The 27,062-nt window shown below is 40.0% G+C and overlaps 1 protein-coding gene across 2 annotated transcripts in view; it reads right to left on the bottom strand.

Moving 5' to 3' along the window:
- Positions 1 to 27,062, bottom strand: part of galnt10 (UDP-N-acetyl-alpha-D-galactosamine:polypeptide N-acetylgalactosaminyltransferase 10 (GalNAc-T10)) — a 47,755-nt gene that overhangs the window by 13,956 nt on the left and 6,737 nt on the right. For both annotated transcript variants that reach the window (XM_057361058.1, XM_057361059.1), the window contains exons 2-8: positions 26,799 to 26,889; positions 24,434 to 24,572; positions 7,958 to 8,124; positions 5,648 to 5,833; positions 5,380 to 5,563; positions 4,441 to 4,558; positions 2,389 to 2,496 (exon numbers count right to left, since the gene is read on the bottom strand). In XM_057361058.1, the coding sequence (XP_057217041.1) occupies positions 2,389 to 2,496; positions 4,441 to 4,558; positions 5,380 to 5,563; positions 5,648 to 5,833; positions 7,958 to 8,124; positions 24,434 to 24,572; positions 26,799 to 26,889 (993 nt within the window). The remainder of the gene's footprint in view (positions 1 to 2,388; positions 2,497 to 4,440; positions 4,559 to 5,379; positions 5,564 to 5,647; positions 5,834 to 7,957; positions 8,125 to 24,433; positions 24,573 to 26,798; positions 26,890 to 27,062) is intronic.

The raw sequence follows: 27,062 nt of genomic DNA, 5'->3' as shown, positions 1-27,062 counted from the left end.
GTCATTGGCCCCGCCCCTCTCGTTTCATGTATTGCTTTCCTTCCGTGTCTAATGTTTCCCACCTGCCCTAGCTCGTTATCCCTCGTTTGTTTTGCCTTTATATACCCTCATGTTTCATTGTCTTGTTGCTCGTGCATTGTGCATGGTGTCGTTCCTCGTTGTTGTTGTTGTATCCTGTGCTTACCTGTTTTCCCCATGCTCGTGTTCCAGTTTGAATTGTCTCGTCAAGTTTAGTAAGTGTTTAGTGTAGTTTGTCTAGTAATGTTTTGCTTAGTTTAGTGTGAGTCAGTTTACGTCCTGTTTAGTATCCTGTTTGTTGAGTTATAACCCCGCGTGGGTTTTTGTTTTGTTGTTCTGTGTTCTATTGATTAAAAGCCCGTGTTAACCCCTTCATCCACTGCCTGCCTGCATCTGGGTTCTTCCGCCTCGAATTCGTGACAAAAGGCTGTCCACAGCAGCTTATGTGGCACTGATCCAAAGTCCTTGGCAAGATTTAGAAAAACCACATGCAGTGAAGTGTCGACAAAGTTGTTACTCTTCAGAAATGCTGAGAGTCTATTGGCCGTAACTCTTACCTTCCACGTTCAAGAGGCTAATTTGGCGAAACTGGTCAATAGTTGAGGAGTTTTTCTCCTTGGGGATCAGTATGCCTCCTGCCCTTCTCCAGACCTTTGGTATCACCTGCTTTTTCCAGGCCACAGCCTTAATCTCCAAAGTTACCTCAACACTCCAGGGGCTTTTTTGTAGAGCCTGTATGGTATACCTTTGGGTCCAGGAGCTGAAACTGATCTTGCCATTTTACAGCACTCTCAACTTCTCAACTGCTCTATTTAGGGGGCCTTGTGTCCATCTGGTGTTCTGGTAGCTGAATTTGTGGCATGTCCTCTGGAATGGAGATTGGCTAATGCCTCTGATTGTCAAAATACGTTTTCCGCAGGTGTTCCTCAAGATCTGTTGTAGGTACTTTAAGGGTCCCCGTTTTCTCCTCGCTAAAGATGCGACTGACGAACTTGTAAGGATCATGGTAGAAAGCGGTCCTGATTCGCTCCTTTTCCTTATGTTGCTTTCTCAAGCTCTCTGCTCTTCGTAGTGAGGCCAGGCCTTTTTTTATTGCCTTGTAGTGCCTCTAGGTCCTACCTTTCCTCTTCTGTGGCCTTTTTCCACTGTTTGCTCAGGCTCCTCCTTTCTCTCACAAGTCTGTCAATCTCTTTTGTCTCCTGGACTTAGGCTGGCCCGTCGTCTCCTTCTGGGTTACTGAGTGCTGAAAAGTTTGTGCCTTGTTGGACTTCGTCTGGGGTTTTGATACCCTGTGCTGTGGTGCTTGTCCCGCCACTGGGCTTCACCTGACTGATTTGCCCAACCTCGAGCACCCTCACTATGCTCTCTCGGGCACTTCTTGCTGCCCTGATGGATTTTAAGACCTTTCTCTGATGTTACCTTTGTCCAGCCGCAAATGCATCGCTGTAGTTTATGTCCTGTTGTTCCAACTTATGCTGTGCTGATCCCCTGGTTCTTTGTCATTTCCATTCCTAGGTCTGTTGCCGTGTGATCCGTCCACGAGCCTTCTTGCACCCTCACAGACTCCAGGGGTATTATTCGTCTTGTGTTTATACATAATTATATATAATATATATTGTGGCGGAGATAACGAGGCAGGATCAGCGTCGCCTTGGAAACCAGGCACAGAGCACACCCAATCAGAGTGTGCTGATCGTCTGCACCTGAAGCCTGTTAGGAGCGGGGCTTATAAGCAGCGCCTAAACAAAGCCAAGTGAGCTAGTTCTCTCAACACACTGCTAATGCTGTTTCTCTTTCTGCTAAACAGAATCCAGCTTTGTAAATAAAGATCCCCTACGGGGTTGCTGAATTCAAGCTATCTTGTGTCCGTGTACTCTCTCATCTTGCCACAATACACACGCACACGCGCACACACAGTATACAGTATATATATAATTAGGAACATAATATCATTATAATTATATTCATCTAATAAGGTAAAGGAAATAAATAAATAAAAAACGTTGCTTAAGATTATAAGCTATTTCTTGTTCTCTCCATGCCATGCTCATGTTTGAACATCAACCATTAAACACACTTTTCTGAATATAGATCCTGCCATTTCTCAATTTTGGACAATACGTTACATTTAAGTGTTGGTTGAGAAATAGAACTGGCAGTAGACTGACAGCTGGACAGGCGGGGTTTACAAAATGTTCCGCCCAAGCTGCCAAACTGACGTCATTTACAGAAAGATCATGGTGTGTGAGTGGTACGACAGTGGTACAGTTTATGGTCAGCCCACTGGGAATTCAGATTTTCTTTGTGTTCATTAAGTATTGTGTGCTTTTAAATCTACAGAGGTTTAGAGTATCTGCTGCTTAAACTCACCCTTGCAAGGCTCATTCCCCCTGGAACTTTATAGGGAACATATTTCCTGTATATATGACCCACTCTTGAGCATGGAATGTCCTCCATACGACCACCACACATCCATACCTGAGAGAAACAGGCAAATTGAAATGAACAAAAATGTACTTTACACTCCTATTGCTCACCTCTTAAAGGGGTGCTGCAATGGTGTGTCATGCATTCTGACTTCTTTACACTGTTAAACGTGCCATCTTCTCATGCTTTACAAGGTCAACTTGTCTAAAAACGAGTTGGGCGTATTACGTAGTATTTCTGTGCTCGATACACTCCCCCAGCAATCGTACAGGTTTCGGAAAGTTACGTAACAAATTTTCTTAGTCCCTTATTGGACAATTCTCCCGGAAAAGCATGCAGCATGCCGACGCGGCAGCAAGGAGAGCAGGAGAAGGAGCATGCGCAGACGTCACTTTCACTTGTGTGCAGGAGAGAGAGAGCATACGTTCGCGAAGTTCAGGTGTTTGTTTGTTCACTGCATTTGGGTGATGAATGTTATATAAACGGTGGATATAACGCTGGATTTGGAGATCGTTTGAAACTGATATATGGAGCCGTCCCAGCGCTAAAAGATGCCGGACATGAACCGCATGCGGTGAGTGAAACTGATGTTTGTGTTTTGTTGGCAATGGATGCGCACGTGCTTTAGTTCAACCTACCCCTCCCCCCCACACGCGCCGTATGCTTTCAGAAAAAATCATACAGCTGTATCTATCTTTTAGAAATGTGATCAAACTAAATACTCTTTGAAGATACGACGAAACGGGAAAAGATCCCACCCTCACCTCAGCAATCTCATGACCTGATGATTGACACGTTCTACCATCTTGCATGTGTAGCATCCCTGTTCTGGCCAAAGTAGTATTACAGTGACAAAAGACTCATTATGTCCTACAATGTAATCAAAATAACTGTATGCAGAGGCGTTGTTTGTTTTATGTTTGTAAAACTATTTTACAGAGCGCTCTCTTACAGCGTTGCCATGTTTCATATTCAGTATTAGAACTGTTTTGAGCTAGGCTCATAAAGCGATAAAGCTTATCCTGACATCTTTTTCAAACATAAAACACACCAGTTATAACCCGCTTGTGATTTTTTAAACCTTTATTGTGTCTAACGGTGGTTGCTAACAAGTTGCTAAAAGCGACTACCTCCTTTAGCGGGGACATTAGACATAATCGTGCATATAAAGTAAATCTCACAAATAAGTAAACATGGAAACAAATCTCTAAAATCGTTGTTGGGGATTTATTTACGGAGTAATTACTTACCAGGGAACACGTTTTTAATAAAGTTTGAGAAAGTTGTCGGAGGCTTGGTGGTGGTGTCGCTGATATCGAGCGACCATAGTCAGTGTATCCCATTCATTAATTAGACTATGGGGGCCCGCCATAGTCCAATTTGTTCCGCCACAGTTTCAAAACGAACCAAAAAATTGTATAGGCTACTTCTCATAACTACAAATCATTGTGTTTTCTGTTTCCCATATTGATTTATTCGTCGCGGCCAGCCACACTATCAACACTGGCCGCCATGAATAGATTTTTCATGATTACTATTTTTATTTTACAGTTTAAAACGAGTTGTGAGCGCTCAGCGCCTCTCTCTCATGTTGCGTGCAGTGCCTCTCTCTCACATGACAGTGAACAAATTAAAAGGTGGCTGTGTTTTCAACATGCGTTTCTCCGTGTACTTGCCTTTCCGCGTAAATGTCAACAGTCACAGATGTACTTGACAGAGAAGACAGCTGATCGAGTTTATCATGACTTAAAGAAAGGTTAGCGGAGAGGAGCAACAGCAGTAAAGGATATGCGCTGCATGAGACAAACAAGCATATAGCCAAAATCACATATCCGCTCTTCTATGTAAATGTATGGTGATTTTGTCAGACTGTCGCATTCATAAATCAGGATTTTAGCAGCAGTTAAAGTAACAGCTGGTTGGAATAAACACGAGATGTTATTGGGTCATGTTTAGTCACTATTTTTTTAGTCAGTGTTTTGGATGGACTCTTACCTTAAATGAGATCTCATACTGCTCTCCTCCCCAAATCTCCAGTCCTGTGTCATATCCCCCCAGTTCCCAGAACCACCTTCTGTCTACAGCAAAGAGACCACCTGCCATTACAGGAGACCTTACAGGAAAAAAATCTCATCATCAAAGAATGATTTCACTGTCACTATTCAAAATCAGGCTCCAGGAGATAACAATATCATAAAAAAGGTTACAATCAAACATTATTTTGGCCAACAAATGTGTTTTTTACTTGTTTAACAAGAGCCTTATTAACCCTTTATTGCAAAGAGGTCACTAAAGTGGACATCTACAAAAAGCCATTTCTTGGCTTTTTGCATGGGGATGTTATAGCTTAGTTACACGTCAACCACTACAGGGGCACTAGTGCATCAATATACACTGTCACGTCATCAGACGTCCACTCCAGTGAAAAGTGAAAAATATACGTTAAACATGTTCAAAATCTTTTGTGTTAGTTCACCCAAAAATGACAATTCTTTGAACAATGACTTACCCTCATGTCATTTTAAACCTGTAAGACTTTCTTCTGCAGACCACAAAATAAGATATTTTAAAGAACATTGGACCCCACTGACTTCCAGTGTAGGGACAAACCATTGAGACATTTCTCAAAATACCTTCTTTTGCATTCCACAGGGAAAAAATGGACATGGTAAATAAATGATGACAAGATTTTTATTTTTAGGTGAACTCTGACTCTGTAATGCTTTTGTCTTGGTTCCCAGTAGAGAAACAACACCAACACATTATCAGTAAAGTTTCTGCACATATCAACAGATAATTAGCCTATTTCTTAGAACAAGAAGAAATACATTTATAATGCTTAGGAGATGAATGAGAACTGATACTTTTGAATCTTAAAAAGGGGTTCATCTTTAGAAAGAGATATAAACATAAAGTCTTCTTGGTGGTACTCACTCAAAAGGCTCACTGGGGTCTGATTTCTGTAGTTGTGGTGGAATAGGGATGCGTTTGTAGTACATCTCCCAATCAAAAGCTCCACGCATAGCATCACCGGCTTGGGTCTCGTAGCCAAAGTTGTCATGGTCAATAACATCGATCATAGGACACACTATTGTTTTGCGGTTTTGGGCAATGCGATCTTAAGATGAAAAGATAAATAAACTGTGAGCAATTTTTAACAAGACGGCAAATAAATCCTTCCAAGTATACCTGTTTCTCTTACCCATTAAAGGGGGCAGCCAGTTGACGTTGGCCTCACAGTGCGAGTCTAGAAACGTGATGACCTCACCCTTAGCTGCTGCAGCTCCCAGCAATCTGGTTCTGATCAGACCCTCGCGCTTCTTAGTACGAAGAATTCGCACCTTTGGTATCTGTACCATGTACTCCTCCAATGGGGCCTTCAGATGCTCTGTAAGATATACAGAAGTGATCCAAAATAACATCTGTTAAAAACCAAACACTGAGACCTTCCACTGTGTCATAACACGACGCCACAACATTTAATACAAACCATTTGCAGGAAATGCAGAGACAGAACCCAGATCCAGAGAGCACTTTAACTCAAAAGACTTTATTTAACTAAGAAAAAACCCACGAGGGGGAAAACAGCAACAAAACTCAACACTTAACTGAAAGTTCAAACTCAACCTCTTCAAAACGATGTAACTATACAGTATATATACTGTATATTCAGTGGCAAGAAAAAGTATGTGAACCTTTTGGAATTTCATCGTTTTCTGAATAAATTTGTCATAAAATGTGTTCTGATCTTTATCTAAGTCAAGGGTATTGACAAACATAATGTGTCTAAAATAATAACACAATTTTTTTTTATCTTTCATGTCTTTATTGAGAACAACCAAAAAAACCTCATAGTGCTTGTGGAAAAAGTATGTGAACCCTTGAGTTAATGACCTCAAAAAAGCTAATTGGAGTCAGGCTTTAGCACACCTGGAGTCTCATTAAAAATTCCAAAAGGTTCACATACTTTTTCTTGCCACTGTATATATACTGTATATATATATTATATAAATATATATATAACTGTGACGAGGGAGGTGGGACGAGAGCCGTGAGGGAACAACGCAAGGCCGCGCGAGTGATAATGAGTGTCAGCTGTGCGTTACACTGGTCACGCATCTCTCACGGAGGAGATCCGGAAGCATATTACTTATAATATGCTTTGTTTATTTTTATTTTTTTAGCATTAAATAAACTTTTAATAAAATAAACCAACAACAAAACGAAAGTAAAGGGCCGACAGCTACCTCACGGTCAACTGCCGGCCACACAAACATAAATAAAACTTAACACAATGTCCAGGCCTGGTCCTCTCTCATCGTACACTCCTGTTGCTTGTCCTTTTATGCTTCCTATCTCCTCCGTGAGAGATGCGAGACCGGTGCAACACACAGCTGACACTCATCACTCGCGTCACCGGCCTCGCACCGTTCGCTCACGGCTCTCATCCCGCCTTCCTTGTTACAATAACATTTTTTCTAAATGTAAAAATATGAAAGATTGATCTACCTAAAAGTAAGTCTTTAAAGGGGTTATATGGCGCGAACACGTGTTTTTCTGTGTCTTTGGTGTGTTATAAGTTGCCCATGCATGTATTTGACACGTAAAATTGCAAAAATGTAAGTGTCGGAACAAAAGATGCATTCTATGTAAAAGCGAATGCTCACCCAGACCTGCCTGAAACGCCTCGTGTAACCACACCCCCACAAATCTACATCAGTTTGTGGTATGATTTGACTAAGACCGCCCAAATGTATACACAAGTAAGGTGGGCGTACCTGTCAGCACAATTGAAGAGGAACCTGATGTTCCAAATATGGTAAGAGGCGATTCATTTCCGTCACACGCCTGCAGTATTCAACCAATCACTACGCACTGGTTAACTGGCCAATCATAGCACACCTCGCTTTTCAGAGCCATGAGCTTTGTAAAAAATCTGCGCGTTTCAGAGAGGCGGGGCAATGAGGAGATACAAACATGCACGGTATGTGGAAAATACAGCGTTTTTGAACCTTAAATCCTGTATACACATTGCATTACATCTAAAACAAACCATAATATTCGTTTTAGCCGTGTCATATGACCCCTTTAAAAAAAAAAAAAACAATGAATGTGAATTATGACTACACCACCACTCAAGATTAACAGAAGCACTTGCCAGCATTGAAATGCATACCACAGACATTAGTAACTCTAAATATATTACACATTATATATTATCACCCGCAGAAATTTCCACTTTGGAAATTGCGCTCTCTGGCTTTTTTGCCCTGTTTAGTTAATCTGGCCCTAAATCTAATAGTACCTTACAGATGTTGATATATAAGCTTTTTTGCTCATGGGGACCTCAATTTTGGTCCCCACGGTGACACGAGTCCCCATGAGTTGGTGTGACTTCGTGTTTAGGTCCCCACCGGGATATAAAAACAAGGCCACACACACACACATCTAGCAAATACTCACAACCGTTAGTATGGGTGTTGATTTAAATATTTCAACAGTTTTTCATTACCTTTGTCACTGAAGTCGTCCACGAGAATGATCTCTGCAAGGAGTTGCGGCGGTGAGCGGATGAGAATGCTGTGAACTGTGCGCAGTAGTGACGACCAGCCTTCGTTGTGGAAGGGGATTATGATGCTTGTGTTGGGAAGCTTTTCTCTATACAGCTTCATCTTACAGCTGTAGACAACCCAAAACATCCATGACATCATGTATTATTCACACCGCTTGTAATGAAAATGCTATGCACATGTACGTATATGAACCGTGGCAGTAGGACTATAGTCAAACAAAAAACACCAGTAATGCATGATGTAATGTATAAATTTAAAAGCAAATGTTGCGAGTTAAATATTGGAAAAATTGTGGGTAATGTATACAATGTATACATTATACAAATCCTAATTTTGATTGGTAGTGGTTAAGGAATAGTTTGGTTAAATTTAAAGGAATAGTTGACCCAAAAATGTAATTAAAGCCATAATTCACTCACCCTTGTGCCATCCAAGATGTACATGCCTACCTTAATTCAGCCGAACACAATTAAAAGTAAAAATAATTCAAATACTGTCTCTTCCTAACGTTGTAATGGCATTAAAGAGTGCCGCATTTTTGAAGCTTGAAAAAAGCTTTAAAAAAGCATGTTAATACATGTCTTATGAAGCGAAACAATACATTTGTGAGTAAAAACTATTCATATTTTGAGCTTATTTAGTCATGTTTGGATGTAAACATAATACATCACTGCACTCACACAAAATGACACAGGCTTTATGAATCTCATCGGTTTTCACGTGTCTTGTTGTGACCACAAGTATGGAGGACCGGAAGAGTCATGTGTAAAGTAATAAAGCATTTCATAGTTTAATAAGTAATTCTACAATAAAAATAGGCATTAATACATTTGTTTACAACTTCATTTATTTATACAAATATAAATAGGCAAATTGATAAAGTCATTCATTATTTAACGTTTTAGTAGGCAATAAAAAGCGTGATTATAAAAATAATTAATAAATGAAATATTAATCCATCAATAAATACTTCAAATTAAAAAGGGAATTAAAAAAACAACATAAAACACTCAATAAGTACATCGTTTTAAAGTGCATTAATGAATTCCTAAATAAATAGTGGAATTTCAAAATGTATTTGAAAATGCAATTTAAAAAGAGGAATAAACAATTGGATTTACAAATGAAACTACTTTAATCAGTCATTTAAAAGGCGATTTCTTTTACCATTTGCATTTCCATTTCCAGGCTGCCTTTCCTTTTCCGATTTGCTATTCGATTAGCTTAGTCATTTAGCTTTTCCTTTTAGCCTCTCCATTTAGCATTTCCCTGACACTTTGGGTCCTTGCATTGGTAAAACGAGGTTAAACAATGCAAATTAGCTATGGCGAGAGAGATGTAACAAGCTCTCTCATTGGCTAGTTCCTTGTACGTCATATTCAGAGGTATGTTAGATGAGCAATGGAGAAGAGGATAGACCTGTTGTTCACTGCACGTGTAACCAGCGCGTTATCAGCGCCTGCTTTTTCTCTAACAGAAATCATAGAAAAGGAAACATATTGTTAGAACAGGTTGGAACATTCACACTACACGTGGAAGCAGCAGATGCTACTGTGTACTGTCTATGTGTGAGAGCAGGACTAAAAAGTGACCCTGGACATTTTCTCCAAGAGCAGCGCACCACACACCCCCTCGCGTTCCGGTTCCCCCGGTCTGCTCAGCAGTGTCCCACCGGTGCTGAGGGAAACAACTGCATCATGCTGTCAATCGAAACTAAGCAAATCCTTGTCTTTCATTGTAATCTTCAGAAAACCAACACCACATTTTACACATCATGTTCATTGCTTATGTTATTGTATTTGTATTTATGTTATTGTATGAGACTCATACTATTAGTGAGGGGAAAAAGATTGCATCACACTATCAATAATCTAAGCGAACTCTCCATCTCAATATAACATTCAGAGAAACAAATAAAACGGAATATACACAGCATGTGATGTGCTTTATGTTGGAGGGGAAAATGATTGCATTGCACTGTCAATAATTTTCTTCTGCTGAGCAAATCCTCGTTGTCGGTCTTCATCATCATGTGTTTTACTAACATTTCCATGTAAAGTACTGTATGTCGTCTGCTGAGGTATGTCAGATGAGCATAGTCATAATTTGAGGGTGGGATAGGTGGGACTTACATGTACATGTCCCCAACACATTTTAGAAAAAAATGCTTGCGGAAGGTGTGTCTTTTTTATGGGACATTAACGTCTAAAACTCGTAGAAAATGCAGGATGCGCCGCTTTCTCTAATTGCCAAAGCGCTCCCATCCTTTGCTCGCACTCGCTGTGAACACACAAGTTTTCTTTTCTTCAGGCGCGTCTATATACTACTCTATCTTGAATGCCCTGGCTGCGCATCTGCATAAAAAAAACTTGAGTGCGAAATGATGCGAGTAGAAGTAGACCTATTTGTTGTTTACTGCTTGTACCACTAGAACAGTGTGCTCGGATGTTGTTTAAAACACATGAATTAAAGCTTTTCCGGATTATATAGATAATACAACTGATTTTATCCGTGTACTGTGAATTATAGTCACCATCACATTTTGATGATGTGATGATGGCGTTCTATCCTCTTTTCCATTGCTCATCTAACATACCTCTGAACATGACGTACAAGGAACTAGCCAATCAGAGAGCTTGTTACATCTCTCTCGCCATAGCTAATTTGCATTGTTTAACCTCGTTTTACCAATGCAAGGACCCAAGGTGTCAGGGAAATGCTAAATGGAGAGGCTAAAAGGAAAAGCTAAATGACTAAGCTAATCGAATAGCAAATCGGAAAAGGAAAGGCAGTGTGGAAATGGAAATGCAAATGGTAAAAGAAATCGCCTTTTAAATGACTGATTAAAGTAGTTTAATTTGTAAATCCAATTATTTATTCCTCTTTTTAAATCGCATTTTCAAATAAATTTTGAAATTCCACTATTTATATAGGAATTCATTAATGCACTTTAAAACGATGTACTTATTGAGATTTTTATGTTGTTTTTTTAATTCCCTTTTTAATTTAAAGTATTTATTGATGGATTAATATTTCATTTATTAATTATTTTTATAATCACGCTTTTTATTGCCCACTAAAACGTTAAATAATTAATGACTTTATCAATTTGCCTATTTATAGTTGGATAAATAAATGAAGTTGTAAAAAAATGTATTAATGCCTATTTTTATTGTAGAATTACTTATTAAACTATGAAATGCTTTATTACTTTTAGGGCTGCAATGACGCGTCGACGTCGTCGATTACGTCGACTACTAAAATACGTTAACATACGTGAAATGCATCGACGCTTCGTATTATTTACGTTTATCTGCTGTAATAGCAGTTTCTGTTCCCGGGCATGTGTAAGTTAATCAGCAGAACAAGAGAAAGTATAATACACCCGACAAAAAGCGATCGAGAGCCTCGGACGCAGTAAGTTAGTGAATGGACGGAGGAATTCCCCCTAACATTACCCTCGGAATGCGATCATCACAGCATGGACACGCAATAACAAACGGACGGAGAGGGGCACGTAGATGTAGACTTTCATAATAAATTTTACTTTTTTGTAATGTAAAACTACGCTTTACATTAATGATTTACATTAACGCTATTGTACTAGTGTAAGTTAGTGTATGTGAACCTTTGCAGATTGTGACCCTGCTTAAATTACTCTTAAGCTTCAAAAAGGACTAACTATCATGAAACCACCAATGCACTTTTTATGTCATTCGATAGCTTTATGCGAGGAATCAACCAATATAGCATAATGAAGAAACTCTGACCTCCGCTGGTGCTGTCTGTCAATCTCCAGTCAGCATGCGTGTGTACGGTGACGGTCAGGACGCTACTCTTTCCAACATGTTCCAATGTTTTCATTATTCTTCATAATGACAAGATGATAGTCTATGGTTTTGTTTAAAATGTATTGTGCTAGAGACTGTGAGTTAACGTTACTCGCTGAGTATAGCTTAGTTTATTAGAAGCACTGGAAGCGGTCTGAATATTTTGCGTCTTCATACGAAATAACTCTTTTTAAACCTCTGATTTAACTGTATACTGTCGGATTTGTGTTAAACATGTAACATATCATCTCTTCTCGTTGTGTTCTAACTATTATTTACTTTGAGGAGCAAAATGATCCCCGGGACTTCAGAAGAAGTAGGTGCTTTAAGCTCATCATTGTGCGTCCGGGATGCGCATAACTGTAAATAACGAAGCGAATGCATTAAGTGCATCATTCTGAGTTCCGGGTGCGCGGGCTCGCTTTAACGCCACTCTGCATTAGTCTTTTATACTGTGATAGTTTTGTACAATAAACAGAGACAGATAGTAGTATTTTACTTTTACTCAATTACATTATGAGACTGAAAATAGAGTCGGATATTACTTGGAGGAAAAAAATACAGAGCATATATCATGCTCTAGTATTTCAAATTACATTTTTTATTGTTTTTACATTTACATTTAGTCATTTAGCAGACGCTTTTATCCAAAGCGACCTACAGATGAGGGAAACAATGGAAGCAATTGGAACAACATAAGGACAACAAAAAGCATAAGTGCAATAAAACATTTTTTTTACCTTTAATACAGTACTTAAGTACATAAAAAATCTGTATTTTTTTACTTTTAAAATGAAAGCTACTTAATTAAAAGAAGATGGTGATTTTAATGTAAACACGGATTAAAATGTTAAAACAATATTTATTTATAAAATGTAGTGGAGTAAAAAGTATGATTTGCTTTATAATGTAAGAAAATACTAGAACTTATTGTTTATTTGCAAAGTTTGCGCAAAGTTTGCCAAAGGATTAATAAAGTAATCCAAAAAATCTTTATTAGATTAATAAAAAATAATAATCGTTAGATTAGTCGACTAATCAAAAAAATAATCGTTAGATTAGTCGACAATTAAAATAATCGTTAGTTACAGCCCTAATTACTTTACACATGACTCATCCGGTCCTCCATACACAAGAACCAATGAGATTTAAAAGCTGAGATTCGCTTTTGAATCCCATTGATCCATTATGTTTACATCCAAACTATGGCTGTCAAAATTTAAATGAACAAAATTAAAAATATTTAATGCAATTACTGCAGCATCTGTTATACCGTCAACATTTGGCTAGCGTTACATTATATGATCACACGCTTTTTCATGCAAATGTGTTTAAACCATTTTCTGTCAGGACCACTGTTGTTAAATATTTAAACAATAGCACAGGGCTTGACATTAACACCCGCAATCCCCCCAAATGTGGGTAGATTTCAGCTGTGGCAGGCAAGACAGCCACTGCCGCTAGCCATTGTGGTGGCTTGAATATGTAAGGGATAATCCACAGCTAGCCGTGCGTTAAAGGGTTTTAATGCACGACGTGGAGGCCAAGAACCACCTGACGCGAAGCGGAGCTGATATCAGCTTTAGAATTTTGTACTTATTATTATTATTTTACATTTTGCGTGAATTATTACTACACCATATAGGAATTTATAGTCTGCATAACTTGTTATGCTCTGGGTGTGTGTTCACGGTCTGAGTGTTACTCACTGGTGTGTGTGTGCACTTGGATGGGTTAAATGCAGAGCACAAATTCCGAGTATGGAACACCATACTTGGCCTCACATCACATCACATCACATCACTTTCACATTACCTGTGTTTCTCTTCTTTTATCTTCTGTATGTGTGTGTCTGTATCTCTTCTTGTTTGTTTATGATACACAGCTGTATGTGCATATGGTTATGTGTCTGACATATTATATGTTTGGCGTGTGTGTGTATGTGTGTTTGGTGTGCGTAAGTGTGTGTGTCAGTGCGTGTATGTTATGTTCGGTGTGTGCGGGTTTGAGTGTCTGCGTTTCAAGCTTATGGGTTGTGTCTGTGTTTTATCTGTGTGTGTGCGTGTCTGTGTTCTGTGCGTGATTGTTTGTGTTCGCTAAGTGTGTGCCTGTGTTTCGTGCATGTGCGCTGTGTGAGTTGTGCAAGTGTGAGCGGGTGTGTTGTGTGTGCGTGCATGACTGTTTGTATTCGCTGAGTGTGTGCCTGTGTTTCGTGCATGTGCGCTGTGTGTGTGTGTGCGCATGTGTGCGTGCGTGCATGTCCTTCTGCGTTATGTGTGTGTGCACTGTATTTTTTGTGCGTCGTGTTTGAATGAGAGTGTATTTTTCACTTTGCTTTTGATACTTTTTCTATTTTTATCAATTTATGGTATTGCTTTTAGTTAAGATGTTTCATGTACAGCTGCTTTGTAACAATGAAAATTGTAAAAAGCGCTACATAAATAAAAGTTGGGTTGAGGGCTTGTCATGGTACTGGTTGTACTCGCTGCCACATTTAGAAACTTTAAAAAGCCTGACAATATGAATAATCCTACAGCATAGACATTTCTTTATTTAAGACAACCTATTCCTCAAAATACAAATGCGTGCATACATGAATGTACGTGAATATTTATTAAAAACAGGTGGGCCCTCTTCTTCACCCGGTTTAACTTCTCCATCTCCTACAGTCCAGGGACCAAGAATGTCAAAGCAGATGCCCTCTCACGCCTTCACACTCCCGCTGAACCTCTAGATTCTCCTGAACTGATCCTGTCACCCAACCTGGTGGTTAGCCCCATCCAATAGTCCCTGGACAAGGACATCACGGCCGCCAGTGCCACCGACCTGCCTGAATCGGATGGAAACACATGCATCCTAGTTGCTGCCGATCGGTTTTCCAAAGCCTGTTGTTTAAGACCTTTGAAGGGGCTCCCCACAGCCATGCAAACAGCAGAGGAACTCTTTAATCATGTTTTTAGAAATTTTGGCATTCCAGAAGACATTGTTTCTGATCGGGGGCCCCGATTCATATCTCATGTATGGAAGGAATTCTTCGCTCTTCTAGGTGTGACAGTAAGTCTGACTTCTGGATACCAGAAAAGCAACGGCCAGACCGAGAGGAAGATCCAGGAGATCGGGTGATACCTCCATACCTTCTGCCACAGCCACCACAACTCCTGGAACCGATTCCTAGCGTGGGCCGAGTATGCACAAAACTTGCTCCGCCAACCATCAACCAACCTCGCCCAGAATTAGTGTGTTGTCGGCTACCAGCCCCCCTTATTCTCCTGGTCTGGAGATCCTTCAGAAGTCCCTTCAGTAGCACATTGGTTCTAGGACAGTGAGATGGTCTGGGACTCAGCTCATCAACATCACAAGCAGTTAGACGGCATCAACATCACGTGGACACCCGGAGAAACCCCACACCAGCCTACCAGCCTGGACAGCAGGTCTGGCTCTCCACCCGGGATGTCCGCCTATGCTACATTGCAAGAAGCTGAGTCCCAGATTCATTGGCCCCTTTCCCATCATCCGTCAGATCAAAAAGGTTACATATGAGCAGAGCTTCCCCCACAATACAGGATCTCAGGATACCACTTCGTCCTTGCTACACACCACCCTGGTAATCTAAGAGACTCTAACTATAACTCGGTATCATTGCTAAAGACTATAATTCACCTGCCATTCCATTCCATTGCTCCGTTTTGAACAACTGTATATACAACTCACCAATAAACTCACCTAAAGTTTATTTAACTAAAGCAATAAACTCACCTGTTTGATTCATCTATCTGTGTCTCCGAGTCCATTCCTTGACATTTGTCTTTAACGTAGTATTAAAACAATGTGATGACCTAAAGAATATGTTAATTAGTGTGACGTCATCAAGCGCCACATGTTATGAATTGCTCTGAGACTTGAAGGGTTGAGGATCTAAACGGAGCTTTATTAGACAAGAGTTCAAGAAACAGGCAATAAATCCAAACGATCACAGACATTACCTGAACTTTTAGTTGACACTACATTTCCAATAATCCTTTGCCTAGACTTATCAGCCATGATTGTATTCACCTGTGTCTTGTTAACTGTTTCACCTGTATCTTGTTAACTGTGTCTTTTTATACCTGGTCCATTCTGTCAATCAGGGTGAGGTCTTATTAGGTGTTACAACTGCAATTTTGAGCATTTCTCTATTCGATTACGTGTTTTTTGATTTTTGGTTTTGCTTTTGTGAACCTCTGCTGCCTGCCCCGACCATCGCCTGTTTATCTCCATAAAGCTGTTTAGACCAAGCCCTTCAACTCTCGGAGCAGTTCGTAACACCACAGTTTCACAAAATCCAAGTGGAAACGCTGAACACATTTCATGCCCTACCAGAGACAAAGATTTCTTGTACCACTGATACACAACAATAAACAATGCATATCGCTCTGTCCCCAGAGCAGCTTTAGGACTCTCTGGGCCCTATTGTACACCCAGCACAAGGCGCAGCACAAGTGTTTTTGCTGGTTTCCGCCCAACGCAGTTCTCATTTTCCCGTCCTGCACCGCGTTGTTTAAAAAGCAAATGCATTTGCGCTCATTTGTGCGCCCATGGGCGTGTTGGTCTAAAAAAGAGGTGTGCTCAGGCGCATTGTTGGCGCATTGCTATTTTGAGGAACTGAAAAAGACTGCGCCATAAACCAACTCAAACCTGGTCTAAAGACTAAAGTCAATGGCGCAATATATATTTTATTAAAAGAGCGCATTAGTAGAAAATGGGCCTCTGGGCGGGTCCACATACAACGCGTTTTCACTTATAACACAGAGGGAAGCGCAGCAGCACACAAACATGCTAAATACAAAAAATAAATGGATTACAATGTAAAAGATTATTATTGTGTACATAAAGATAAAAATCCGGCTTGTCATGTAGATGATCTGCTCGCGAGCTTTAACCTCACACACGAGCAGATGCGTTTTCTCTCTAGAGAAGAGTCCAGTCTTTGCTCGAAATTCCGCCGTGTAAGTAGCGAATCCGCCATAGCGCGAGCGCAACTAGCTCTTAAAGGGAATGAGAGATGAGACTCTGATTGGTTTACTGCATGTTACGCCCAAAAAACACCCATTACTCATTAAGAGAATCGGGACAACCCGTTTAGACCATGCGCCCGGGCGCGAAAACTGTTTTCCCATCTTTAAATTAGCAAAAGTGGATTCGGACACACCCTGAGTGCACCTGCGCCATGTGTTTCCAAATATCTTTCTCTGTGTTCATCAGAACAAAGAAATTTATTCAGATTTGGAACAACTCAATGGTGAGGAAATGATGACAGAATTCTTATTTTGGGGTAAACTGTCCCTTTAAATCTTATAAGCCAGTAGTAAGGACTGTAAAGAGATGAACAAAGGAAACAGAGTGGGTTTTACAAGCCTGTTTCGACACAGATTGCACAGATTGGAGTATTTTTGAAGCTGCCACCAATCTGTATGAGCTCAAAGAAAATGTAACATCATACATAAGTTTCAGTGAGGTGTAATTCCTACCAAGACTTATTTAACATATAACAACTACAAATCATGGTTCACAGCAAAACTCAAACAGCTTCCCCAGACCAAAGAGGATGCCTACAGGAGTGGGGACAGAATCTTGTCAAATCAGGCCAAGAATACATTGACAAAGGAGATTAGAGTTGCTAAGAAGAGCTACGCTAAAAAGCTGGAAAACCTGTTTCAGCAAACAACCCTGCCTAAGTGTGAAAAGGCCTGAAAGACATCACAAACCAAGACACCATTCCCTAGCACTGAGGCAAATAAACAAATTGTTGAAAACTGTTTTACTGTAGATTTGAATCTCCCGGTCTCACACCCCACACACGCTCTGACCACGCCCACTGCTCTTCTCCCTGTACACCAACGATTGCACCTCTACTGCCCCCGCTGTCAAGCTCCTGAAGTTCGCAGATGACACTACATTTATTGGTCTCATCCAGGACCATGACAAGTCAGTTTATAGAAGTGAGGTGGAGCAGCTGGCTGTCTTGCCAAGTTATAACAACCTGGAGCTGAACACGCCTTAAACAGTGGAGATAACAGTGGAGTGTACTCCCCTCACTCACCATCATGACCAGCACTGTGGCCACAGTAGAGTCATTCAGGTTCCTGGGTACCATCATCTATCAGGACCTGAAGTGGGACATTCACATTGACATTGTCAAAAAGGCCCAGTAGAGGCTGTACCTCTTCGCCAGCTGAAAAAGTTCAACCTGCCACAGGAGCTGCCCATACAGTTCTACTTAGCTGTCACTGAATTCATCCTCTGCACTTCCATAACTGTCTGGTTTGGCTCAGCTGCCAAAACACTACAGCGGATAGTCCGGAATGCTGAGCGATTTACTGGTACAACCCTCTCCACTTTCAAAGAACTGTACTCATCCAGAGTAAGTAAAAGGGCTCGAAAAATTACTCTGGACCTTTCACACCCAGCACACTTTCTCTGTGAACTGCAGCAGTCTGGTCGGAGCCAGGGTTATTATAGTTTTGGATTTTTAAATTAGTTTTAATTTAATATCGTTTTCAAATTTGCTTTAATTCAGTTTCGTTTTTTTGTTTCATTAATAATTTTGTTGGTTTTAGTTTTTTTTGTTTACGCATTTCTGTTTAGTTTTTATATAGTTTAGTTTCAGTTTTAGCTTCAGTAATTAAAGTTTATCAAAATAAACAAATCACTGACAGAGGGCAACCAAAGAAAGACTTAATTTTACGTTATGTGGTTGCACATTTGATCAAAATAGACTGGTAGAATGTTCACAAGATGTAGGCAAATGTTTTGTTTTGTTTACAGAAAGGACGCACATTCTCATCTTTTTTCGGCTAATTACCATGTTGCGCTGTCTATTTTTCTTTAAAGCAGAAACTTAGAATGCCTAATGTTTTATTGCTTGTGTTAAATAAATCATTTTGCCTACCTGATGTGGTAGATTTAATGCGGGTGCGGTTTGGGTCGCGGTCTTTATGTCAAACAGGTCGGGTAAATAATTAAATGAGTGCGGGTGTGGTGCGGGTTTACCAAACAGGACCCGTGCAGGGTCTCTGTCAGAGAACCTCGCGTGCATGATGTGTTATTTAGGTACCTTAGGCAGGACTGTACAGTGTGACATACATGTCGAACATGCTACGAAAAAATCTGTCTGTGCGAAGAATACTTTGCCAGTGTAGCACGCATGCGATACAGTTTTGCACATGATTTAGACAGAGCCGCTTGTTTGTGTGAGGTGTGTTTGTCGCGATGCTTGTTTGTGCACCGCAATTTTAGCTGTTTTTGCGTTTGAAACTTGTTTTCCTGCTGCACTGAGTCCATATTTAGAGCTCTGTGATTTCCGCGATGTGAAAACAGGGAAGGAATAGCGGAAGCGCGATCTGTCTTTTTAAATGTGTCACCTCCTTGTTTCGCGTGAATGTGAATGATCTGCACAGTTTAACGTATTACTAAACACGTGTGACGCTCCTGCATTTGTCTGTGTCTCTGTATGAGGATATGAACACATGAACTCCATCACCAGAGCTGCTCTGAGAGTTTATTTCATAAGCATTTCACTGTCATGACTGTTCGAGGAAAGAACTCAGTTGCAGACAGTGTTGCACGAAAACTAAACTTTAATTAAATACAAACAAAAAACCCACAATGTGGAGAAAACAAGATAACAGGATACTTAACTGACTATTCACAAGACAAAGACAAGACTAAACAATACACATGGCATTGGGACATGAGGCAAGGAAATCCAACATGACAAGTAATCCAAAATGGCAAGGTGAAACTCACAAGGGTACGACGTTGCAAAATACACAGTTCCAAAGCACAGGTATCAAGCATGGATCAAACAAAGTAAAACGAATCAACACAGGACAGCAAACACAAGGGCATTAAATAAGGGAACTAACAAGGGAAGATAACAATGGGCAGGTGTGGGTAATGAGACACAGGTGGGAAGCTATTTTGACAGGCCTTCGCAAAGAGTGTGTGGTTGACTATAGCTTTTTTCAAACAGTGAAATGTCATGATCCTGCCATGATCTGCAAAAGGAGGAATTTTACTATAGTTTACCATAGTAAATAATATAATAGTATACTACAGCATGTGGACAAATATATAATTATTGTATAGTAAAAGAATAGAAAACACAGAACTCGGGAACTTGGGGAAAAAAGGAACTTGGGAAAAACCAAATTATATGGCCCTAATTTACCCAACTTTAACATAAATGTCCTTCGTCAGTTGCCTGCCTACTTATGTGATAAACTACATATAAATATTTTTGTGTTTATATATTTTTTGTAATATAACATACGTTTTATACTTGTACTACAACTATTTGGCCTGTGCTACAAAACTTTATACCTCTGTAGCACCAGTGCTACGTGCAAAAAAAGGACAGCCCTGACCTTAGGTATAAGGTATATCCCTAAACAGCCACACAGCTCAAAGATTTTAATGTAATATATTACGAAAACGATTATTTATTTTTATAATTTTTATTTTATTTCAGTATATTTAATAAATATTCATCATCAACCCATAAAATAATTATATTAATGTGTTTTTAATTATAATTAATAAATGTAAATATACAATACAAATAAATTATAATTAATAAATGTAAATATACAATACAAATAAACACTTAGCAGCAAAATATTTTCTCTCTTTTCACTTTAAACTTTTTTTTATTTGGAGCGAGCGATACATGGGGAGGAGTGGCTTCACAGCGTAAGATATACGTCACTTTTCTCAGAGCTGATTGGTCCAGTTTTGGTTTGGATCTCTAACCCAGAATAAAACCTGCTCCGGAGCAGGTTAGCCATGTAGCCTAAGTTACCATGGCGACGAAACCCGCTCAAAACCAATCCACCTTCTTGAGCCCAAAAACTCTTCGTATGCTCAAACTAAACGCGAACTTACCTGGGTATGAACCGAAACCGGCTTTGTGATACAGGCTACTGGTGTCATGGGTTTTGGTTTGTGTTTATGATTTATGTTGTCTTGTATTACGAAGTTGTCTTTGTAGTCCTGGGTTTATGGTTATTGTAGTTCTTTCAAGGGTCTTGTTCTGATTGGTTTATTGTTTCATTGTCTTCAGGTGTGGCTTGTTAGTCTTTAGTTCTTGTGTGTATAAATACCTCAGTGTTTCATGTGTCTAGGGTTGGTTATTGAATGTATGTATATGGGTTGCCTAGTCATTTTTCTGTCTCTCGTTTCTTGTCATGGATTATTGTTCACGTTTGGATTTATTAAAGACGTTATCTGCACTTAGATCCTTCTCCCAGTTTCATGATTTGGGCAACGTCCTTACAGAATAACCAACCCCCCAAATTGAACCAGCAGCTCGTCTGTTCCTAGAGGTGGTGAGATGAAGCCCATAAAGCATTGAAGCTTTTCAGCCAAGTGGTTCACAAAAGGGTTAATTTCTCAAGGCTTTATTTACTCACAATACCACCTGGTGGCCAAAGAGTGTAAAACATTACTGTAAATACATTACAGATGTGCCTGATGTGGTCTGTGATAAACTTTATTTTGCCCCAGTTAAGGCTTAGAAATAACGTTGAAGAAAAAAACAATTTATACATAGACTAATCTGTTTATATCAATATAATGTGCATTTCCTGGTGGTATATAATGATTGTATAAAATAACTGTGTAATAACTCTGCTCCTGGCCTACAAGACCACCACTGATTTGGCACCCCCTTACCTTCACTCGCTAATGCAGACTTATATACCCGCCAGATCCCTACGCTCTGCAAACGAACGACATCTTGTGGTGCCATCCCAAAAAGGTAAAAGATCTCTCTCAGGTACGTTCTCGGGATCGGTTCCACATTTATGGAATGATCTGCCCACTGCTACAAGATCAGCAGATTCTGTAGCCATCTTTAAAAACCGTCTGAAAACACATCCCTTCCGTCAACACCTGACTGATCAGCTCTGACTTCTATCTCTTTCCTACTCTTCAAAAAAAAAAAAAACCTTAGCTCTGTATACTGTGATAGGCTATATGAGACCTATTTTCTTTTTGCACTTAGGCTTTTTGTTGTCCTTATGTAGTTCCAATTGCTTCCATTGTTTCCCTCATCTGTAAGTTGCTTTGGATAAAAGCGTCTGCTAAATGACTAAATGTAAATGTAATAAACGTATTGGCTTGAAATGAATGGGGCTATCAAATGTGTGTAAATCAATTATTTGGTTATAATAGGCAGAAGGGGCAATATTATTATTCTAAAACTGGAAAGTGTCTGGTCTTAACTGGGCAGAGGGCAGTGGATGTGCTTGTGTAACTTGGTTTTTATAGCTGTCAAAATGTCACGGCAAGATTCGAACCGCTTACTGAACTACTCAGGCGGAAGCGAGGCTTCAGACGTCATCTATGACGTCATTGGTCTAAAGCGGTACAAGCTTCGATACGCGCTTCACTGAAAGCTTCCGGGATTTCTTGACACACGCTCCAAAGCCTCGGCACAGAACGTAACATCACTATCTGTTCCTTTTGAACCAGGATGGCCGCTCCATTGAGGAATATTTCACAGAATATTTGGATTTAAGTTATCAGGTACCATGGGACGATGTTATGTTAAAGTTTTGTTTTGTAAATGGATTGGACGAGCAGATTTATAGACTCCTTCCATCTGGGATAAACAATCTCCCACTTGTGGAAATTTATTGACTTTGTTTACTTCTGTGCAACTCGCCCTTTACGGTTGGGCAAGGCAGAGGACATTTCCACACCAGAACCAGGGTAGTCTAAATTTGCCACATTTGGGTCTATAGGGCATGTAAGGACTCTAGTTTCCCCTGGAATTTTTTTGTGGGGGGGTCCATACAGTCAAGATTCCGGGGACAGCGGAGATGGGCACATCACAGCATGGCAGCATGTGAGGAGCCTTTCTGCAGGACCGCTGTTAAGCCGGAGTCGCTAGTCAAGATGTCCGCCAGTCCAGAGCCCGCTCACAAGATGGCCACCAGTCCAGAGCCCGCTCGCAAGATGTCCGCCAGTCCAGAGCCCGCTCGCAAGAAGGCTGCCAGTCCAGAGCCCGCTCGCAAGATGGCTGCCAGTCCAGAGCCCGCTCGCAAGATGGCTGCCAGTCCAGAGCCAGCTCGCAAGATGTCCGCCAGTCCAGAGCCCGCTCGCAAGACTGCTGCCAGTCCAGAGCCCACTCGCAAGAAGGCTGCCAGTCCAGAGCCTGCTCGCAAGATGGCTGCCAGTCCAGAGCCCGCTCGCAAGATGGCCGCCAGCCCAGAGGTTCCAGCCATCATGGCCGCCTCACCAGTGTTTCCAAGTCCGGTGTTTCCAAGTCCGTTGTTTCCATGTCCGGTTGTCCCAAGTCTGGAGGTGTCTGTTTCCGAGGTTCAGCCCTTGGAGTCTGCTCTGTCGGTTGTGGCTGCAGCTTTGTGGTTGTGTCTGGGCTGTGCACTGCTATTCCACTCCAGAGGCCGTGGGCAAGATAGCTGTCACGCCCAGGCTTCCAGCCCTACCAACCATGCCCAGGCTTTCAGCTCTGCCTGCCACGCCCAGGCTTCCAGCTCTGCCTGCCACGCCCAGGCTTCCAGCTCTGCCTGCCACGCTTAAAGGGAGGAATATATCATGGAGTTCTTTAGTTCTTGTGTGTATAAATACCACAGTATTTTATGTGTCTAGGGTTGGTTATTTAATGTATGTACGTATATGGGTTGCCTAGTCATGTTTTCTGTCTCTCATTTCATGTCATGGATTATTGTCTCTCTCTCATGTCTTCTCTCGACAGGACGCTTCTTGTCCAGTGTGCTACTCCGTTAATTTACATGCCACTTTGTTTGTTTACATTGCACTGAAAGCTCAACCGTCACCGCTACAGCCTTGATTGTGAATGTACATGTAAGATTGGCTGTTTGGTCTCTCTGCCATAGTTAAACTAGTGTGTGTCGTGGCCTCCGTGTCTCTGATAAACACGGCTCTTTAAGCTGGTGCACGCTGGTGTAACTTTGTTTTCATTTTGTGCAAGTTGCTACGTATAAGTTCCGTGCAACAGAAACATGCGGTGTAACGGAGCCTTTACGATTAATTAACCGTTACGATTTTTTGGCACGGTGAATAGTGAACCTCGGTAATCGCTACATCCCTAGTTCTGTGTGCATGTCTGTATTCTATTTGTGTTCACTTTTTGTTTTTACTTGTATAACTTTAATGTTTTGCTTATAGTCAATATGTTTCATGTACAGCTGCTTTGTAACAATGAAAATTGTAAAAAGCGCTATATAAATAAAGTTGAGTTGAGAGTGGATGCATGTTGCTGCTTGCCAAATGATTGGTAATTAAATGGATGCTCAAAAATAAATATCCATCCATTGCTTCACTCTGCACATATTAGTTTTTATAAATGGTGTGGAGAGGTGATTTTCAAAACATTCACTTTATAAGTATGGCTTTTTGAATATATTGGAACTTTGTTTGGATTCTGCCAAAATTAAACATCATGTACATCTGGGATGAGGGTAAGTATATAACAAATTTTGGGGTGAACGCCTCTGATTTAGACAGTGGTTTGTTAAAAAAAACATTCTCATGTGTACTGAAAGTGAAGGAAAAACTTACTTTGGGTGCCTAATATCAGGGAGGGATCTGTTAAGGGCGATTTTATTACTAACAAATATGTTGAATCCATTCTCCCTGTAGGCTTGATCCACACGATCTGAATCAGTCAAAGGATAGGGCATGCCTTGCTCCCCAACACCTTCAAACACATTAGCATGTTAGTTACTACTGAAATGCTTTACTTTTACAACAAGATTTAAATTTAAAAAAGTGTAAAAGTCTGGATTAGTGGAAATGGTTTAAGCAACACTTAAGTGTTAAATGTATTATTGACAGCTAACTCACCAGTTAAAATTTTGCATGCTCTACAACCCAACTTTTGCAAACACAGTTTTTTTAAGCACATTCAACTTTAATAACAAATTTAACAAAAACATCCCATCCTCTACATCACTATATGTGGAATGATACTCTGATAAGCCTAGCCTCAGATCTGGCCTGGTAAGAGCCTTATCTGGAACACAACATTATTCTTATATTTATAATTTTAATTTTTTGAAAGCATAAATGTGAATCTAAAACCTTCTGGAGGAAGGTAAATTTAGGGCTTCATTAGAGTGGTCCTCAATAGGTCCTCAACTCTGGGGTCTTCCACTCAAACCCTTAACTATTACTACTTACTCAAACAAGCTGACTATTCTTCTGTACAAATCTTTTATATCCTTTGACCTTGCAGCTTTATTTATACTTCTTTAAACTAATTCCATTCTTAACAAGAACATTGCATTAAGATTTTATGGAAACAAATTCCACAGTCATAGGGAATAAATATAGATTAACATGGAACATTCTATTATCGTGACTTTAAGGTTCCGTTTTATTACTTGATCTGTAAATAATAGTGTTAGTTCTAAGATGTTCTGGTTAGAAAGTATACCACCGTATCTACACCGGACACGGCACGATGCGACAAAAGACAATGGAACGCATTAGAACTAGGGCTGTCAACGTTAACGCGTTAACGCCTGCGATTAATTTTTTCAGATTACTGCGTTAAATATATTTAACGGCATTAACGCAACATCCATTTTTTTGTCATCATTGTCTAGTGTTACATTATATAATTACGCTCTTATTCATATAAAGGCCTTTAAACTGAATCTATCAGACAGCGCACCAGTATTAACTTCTCTTTCATGCTTGAATGAACAAAAACACTCAAGATTATACCAGAAAGCACATTTTGTCTAGTATTTTCGCAAGCACAGTCTTCAACGAGTTAAATAAAGTCTTAAATTAATGCAAAGAGTAGTGAAAATTTTGGGTTCCTCGCCACCGTTTGCATACTGTTTTGCACTATTTGCGAGGCCGGGGGGGCTGCTTTAGAATTAGAATTTTAAAGTTTTACTTTATTAATATTGCATATAGGAATTTATAGTCTGTTTAATATGTCCTGTGTTTCTCTCTCCTTTATCATAAATGTGTGCTTTCATTGTGCGTGTCTGTGTGTGTGTGTGTGTGTGTGTGTGTGTGTGCGTGTGTGTGTGTGTGTGTGTGTGTGCGTGTGTGTGTGTGTGTGTGCGTCCGTGTGTCTGCGCGTCCGTGTCTATGTGTGTTAGTACGTGTGCATATTGTGTGTGTGGAGTGTTTTGTATGTGGGTATGTCTGTCTTCTGTGTTTTCACCTTTTTCTTTTTTCTTGTTTTTACAGGTACAACTTTAATTGTTTTGCTTATAGTCAATATGTCTCATGTGCAGCTGCTTTGTAACAATGAAAATTGTAAAAAGCGCTCTATAAATAAAGTTGAGTTGAGTTGAAAATAGGAAGCACATTAGACCTGCTTAGAGCGGCAGCTCTTAAAGGGGCCACGTTCTTATGCTGCTGTGACTCCTGTCACTAATGTTAATCAAAGAACAAAATAAAATAAGAAATCAATGTGATTTTGTAGCTTTAATGAGGATTCTTTAATGAGGTCATTGTTTACCCAAGGAGTTTTTTGCCTGTTTTTCCTTGACTGTGGATTATACTTTGTGGATTATACCCTGCGGATTTTGTCAGTTGTTTTTTCACCCGTGGACCTTAATTAAACTGGTTAAACGTCTTTCTGTCTGGTGTGCATCGTATTTGTCAGAAAATATTGTACAAAATCTAATTAGAACCCATTATAATTTTACATTTTGTCCACACTGGATGCGACGCGACAATCCCATTAGAACAAGCCGTGTGTCCGGTGTAGACACGGTGTAAATGTAAATACCAAAATATCTAAATGTGGCCAAGATAATGCATAACAAAAAACCTGTAAAGGTTAGCCCCATTAGTCTTCATCATGTACCTTTACATTTATTATTTTAGCAAATGCTTTTATCCAAAGCGACTTACAAATGAGAGAGCATTTACCATTTTTTAAAACCATGTAACCTACCCAAGCGCGCTGCATCGCTCCTAATAGTGCCATAATCATGCCAGTCTATTTTCCGAACACCAGCATTCTGCAGGTTCTGTCTGTTCATTCTCTGAAAAAAACACACAGTGTGAACATGTGTAAGCAATATAGCATACACTGTAAAAAATTATTCTGTGTTGTAGTAGATTTCATGAAATTAATTAAGTAAACTTTACTTAATAAAATCGCATTCTTGTTTTTTAACCAAAATTTGAGTAAAATTATGGAAAAAATCTAGTAATT

The sequence above is a fragment of the Triplophysa rosa genome, linkage group LG19, assembly GCF_024868665.1.
Source record: "Triplophysa rosa linkage group LG19, Trosa_1v2, whole genome shotgun sequence".
Lineage (NCBI taxonomy): Eukaryota > Metazoa > Chordata > Actinopteri > Cypriniformes > Nemacheilidae > Triplophysa > Triplophysa rosa.
Note: the sequence above shows the minus strand (reverse complement) of the source record. Positions and strands in the feature narration are given on the sequence as shown.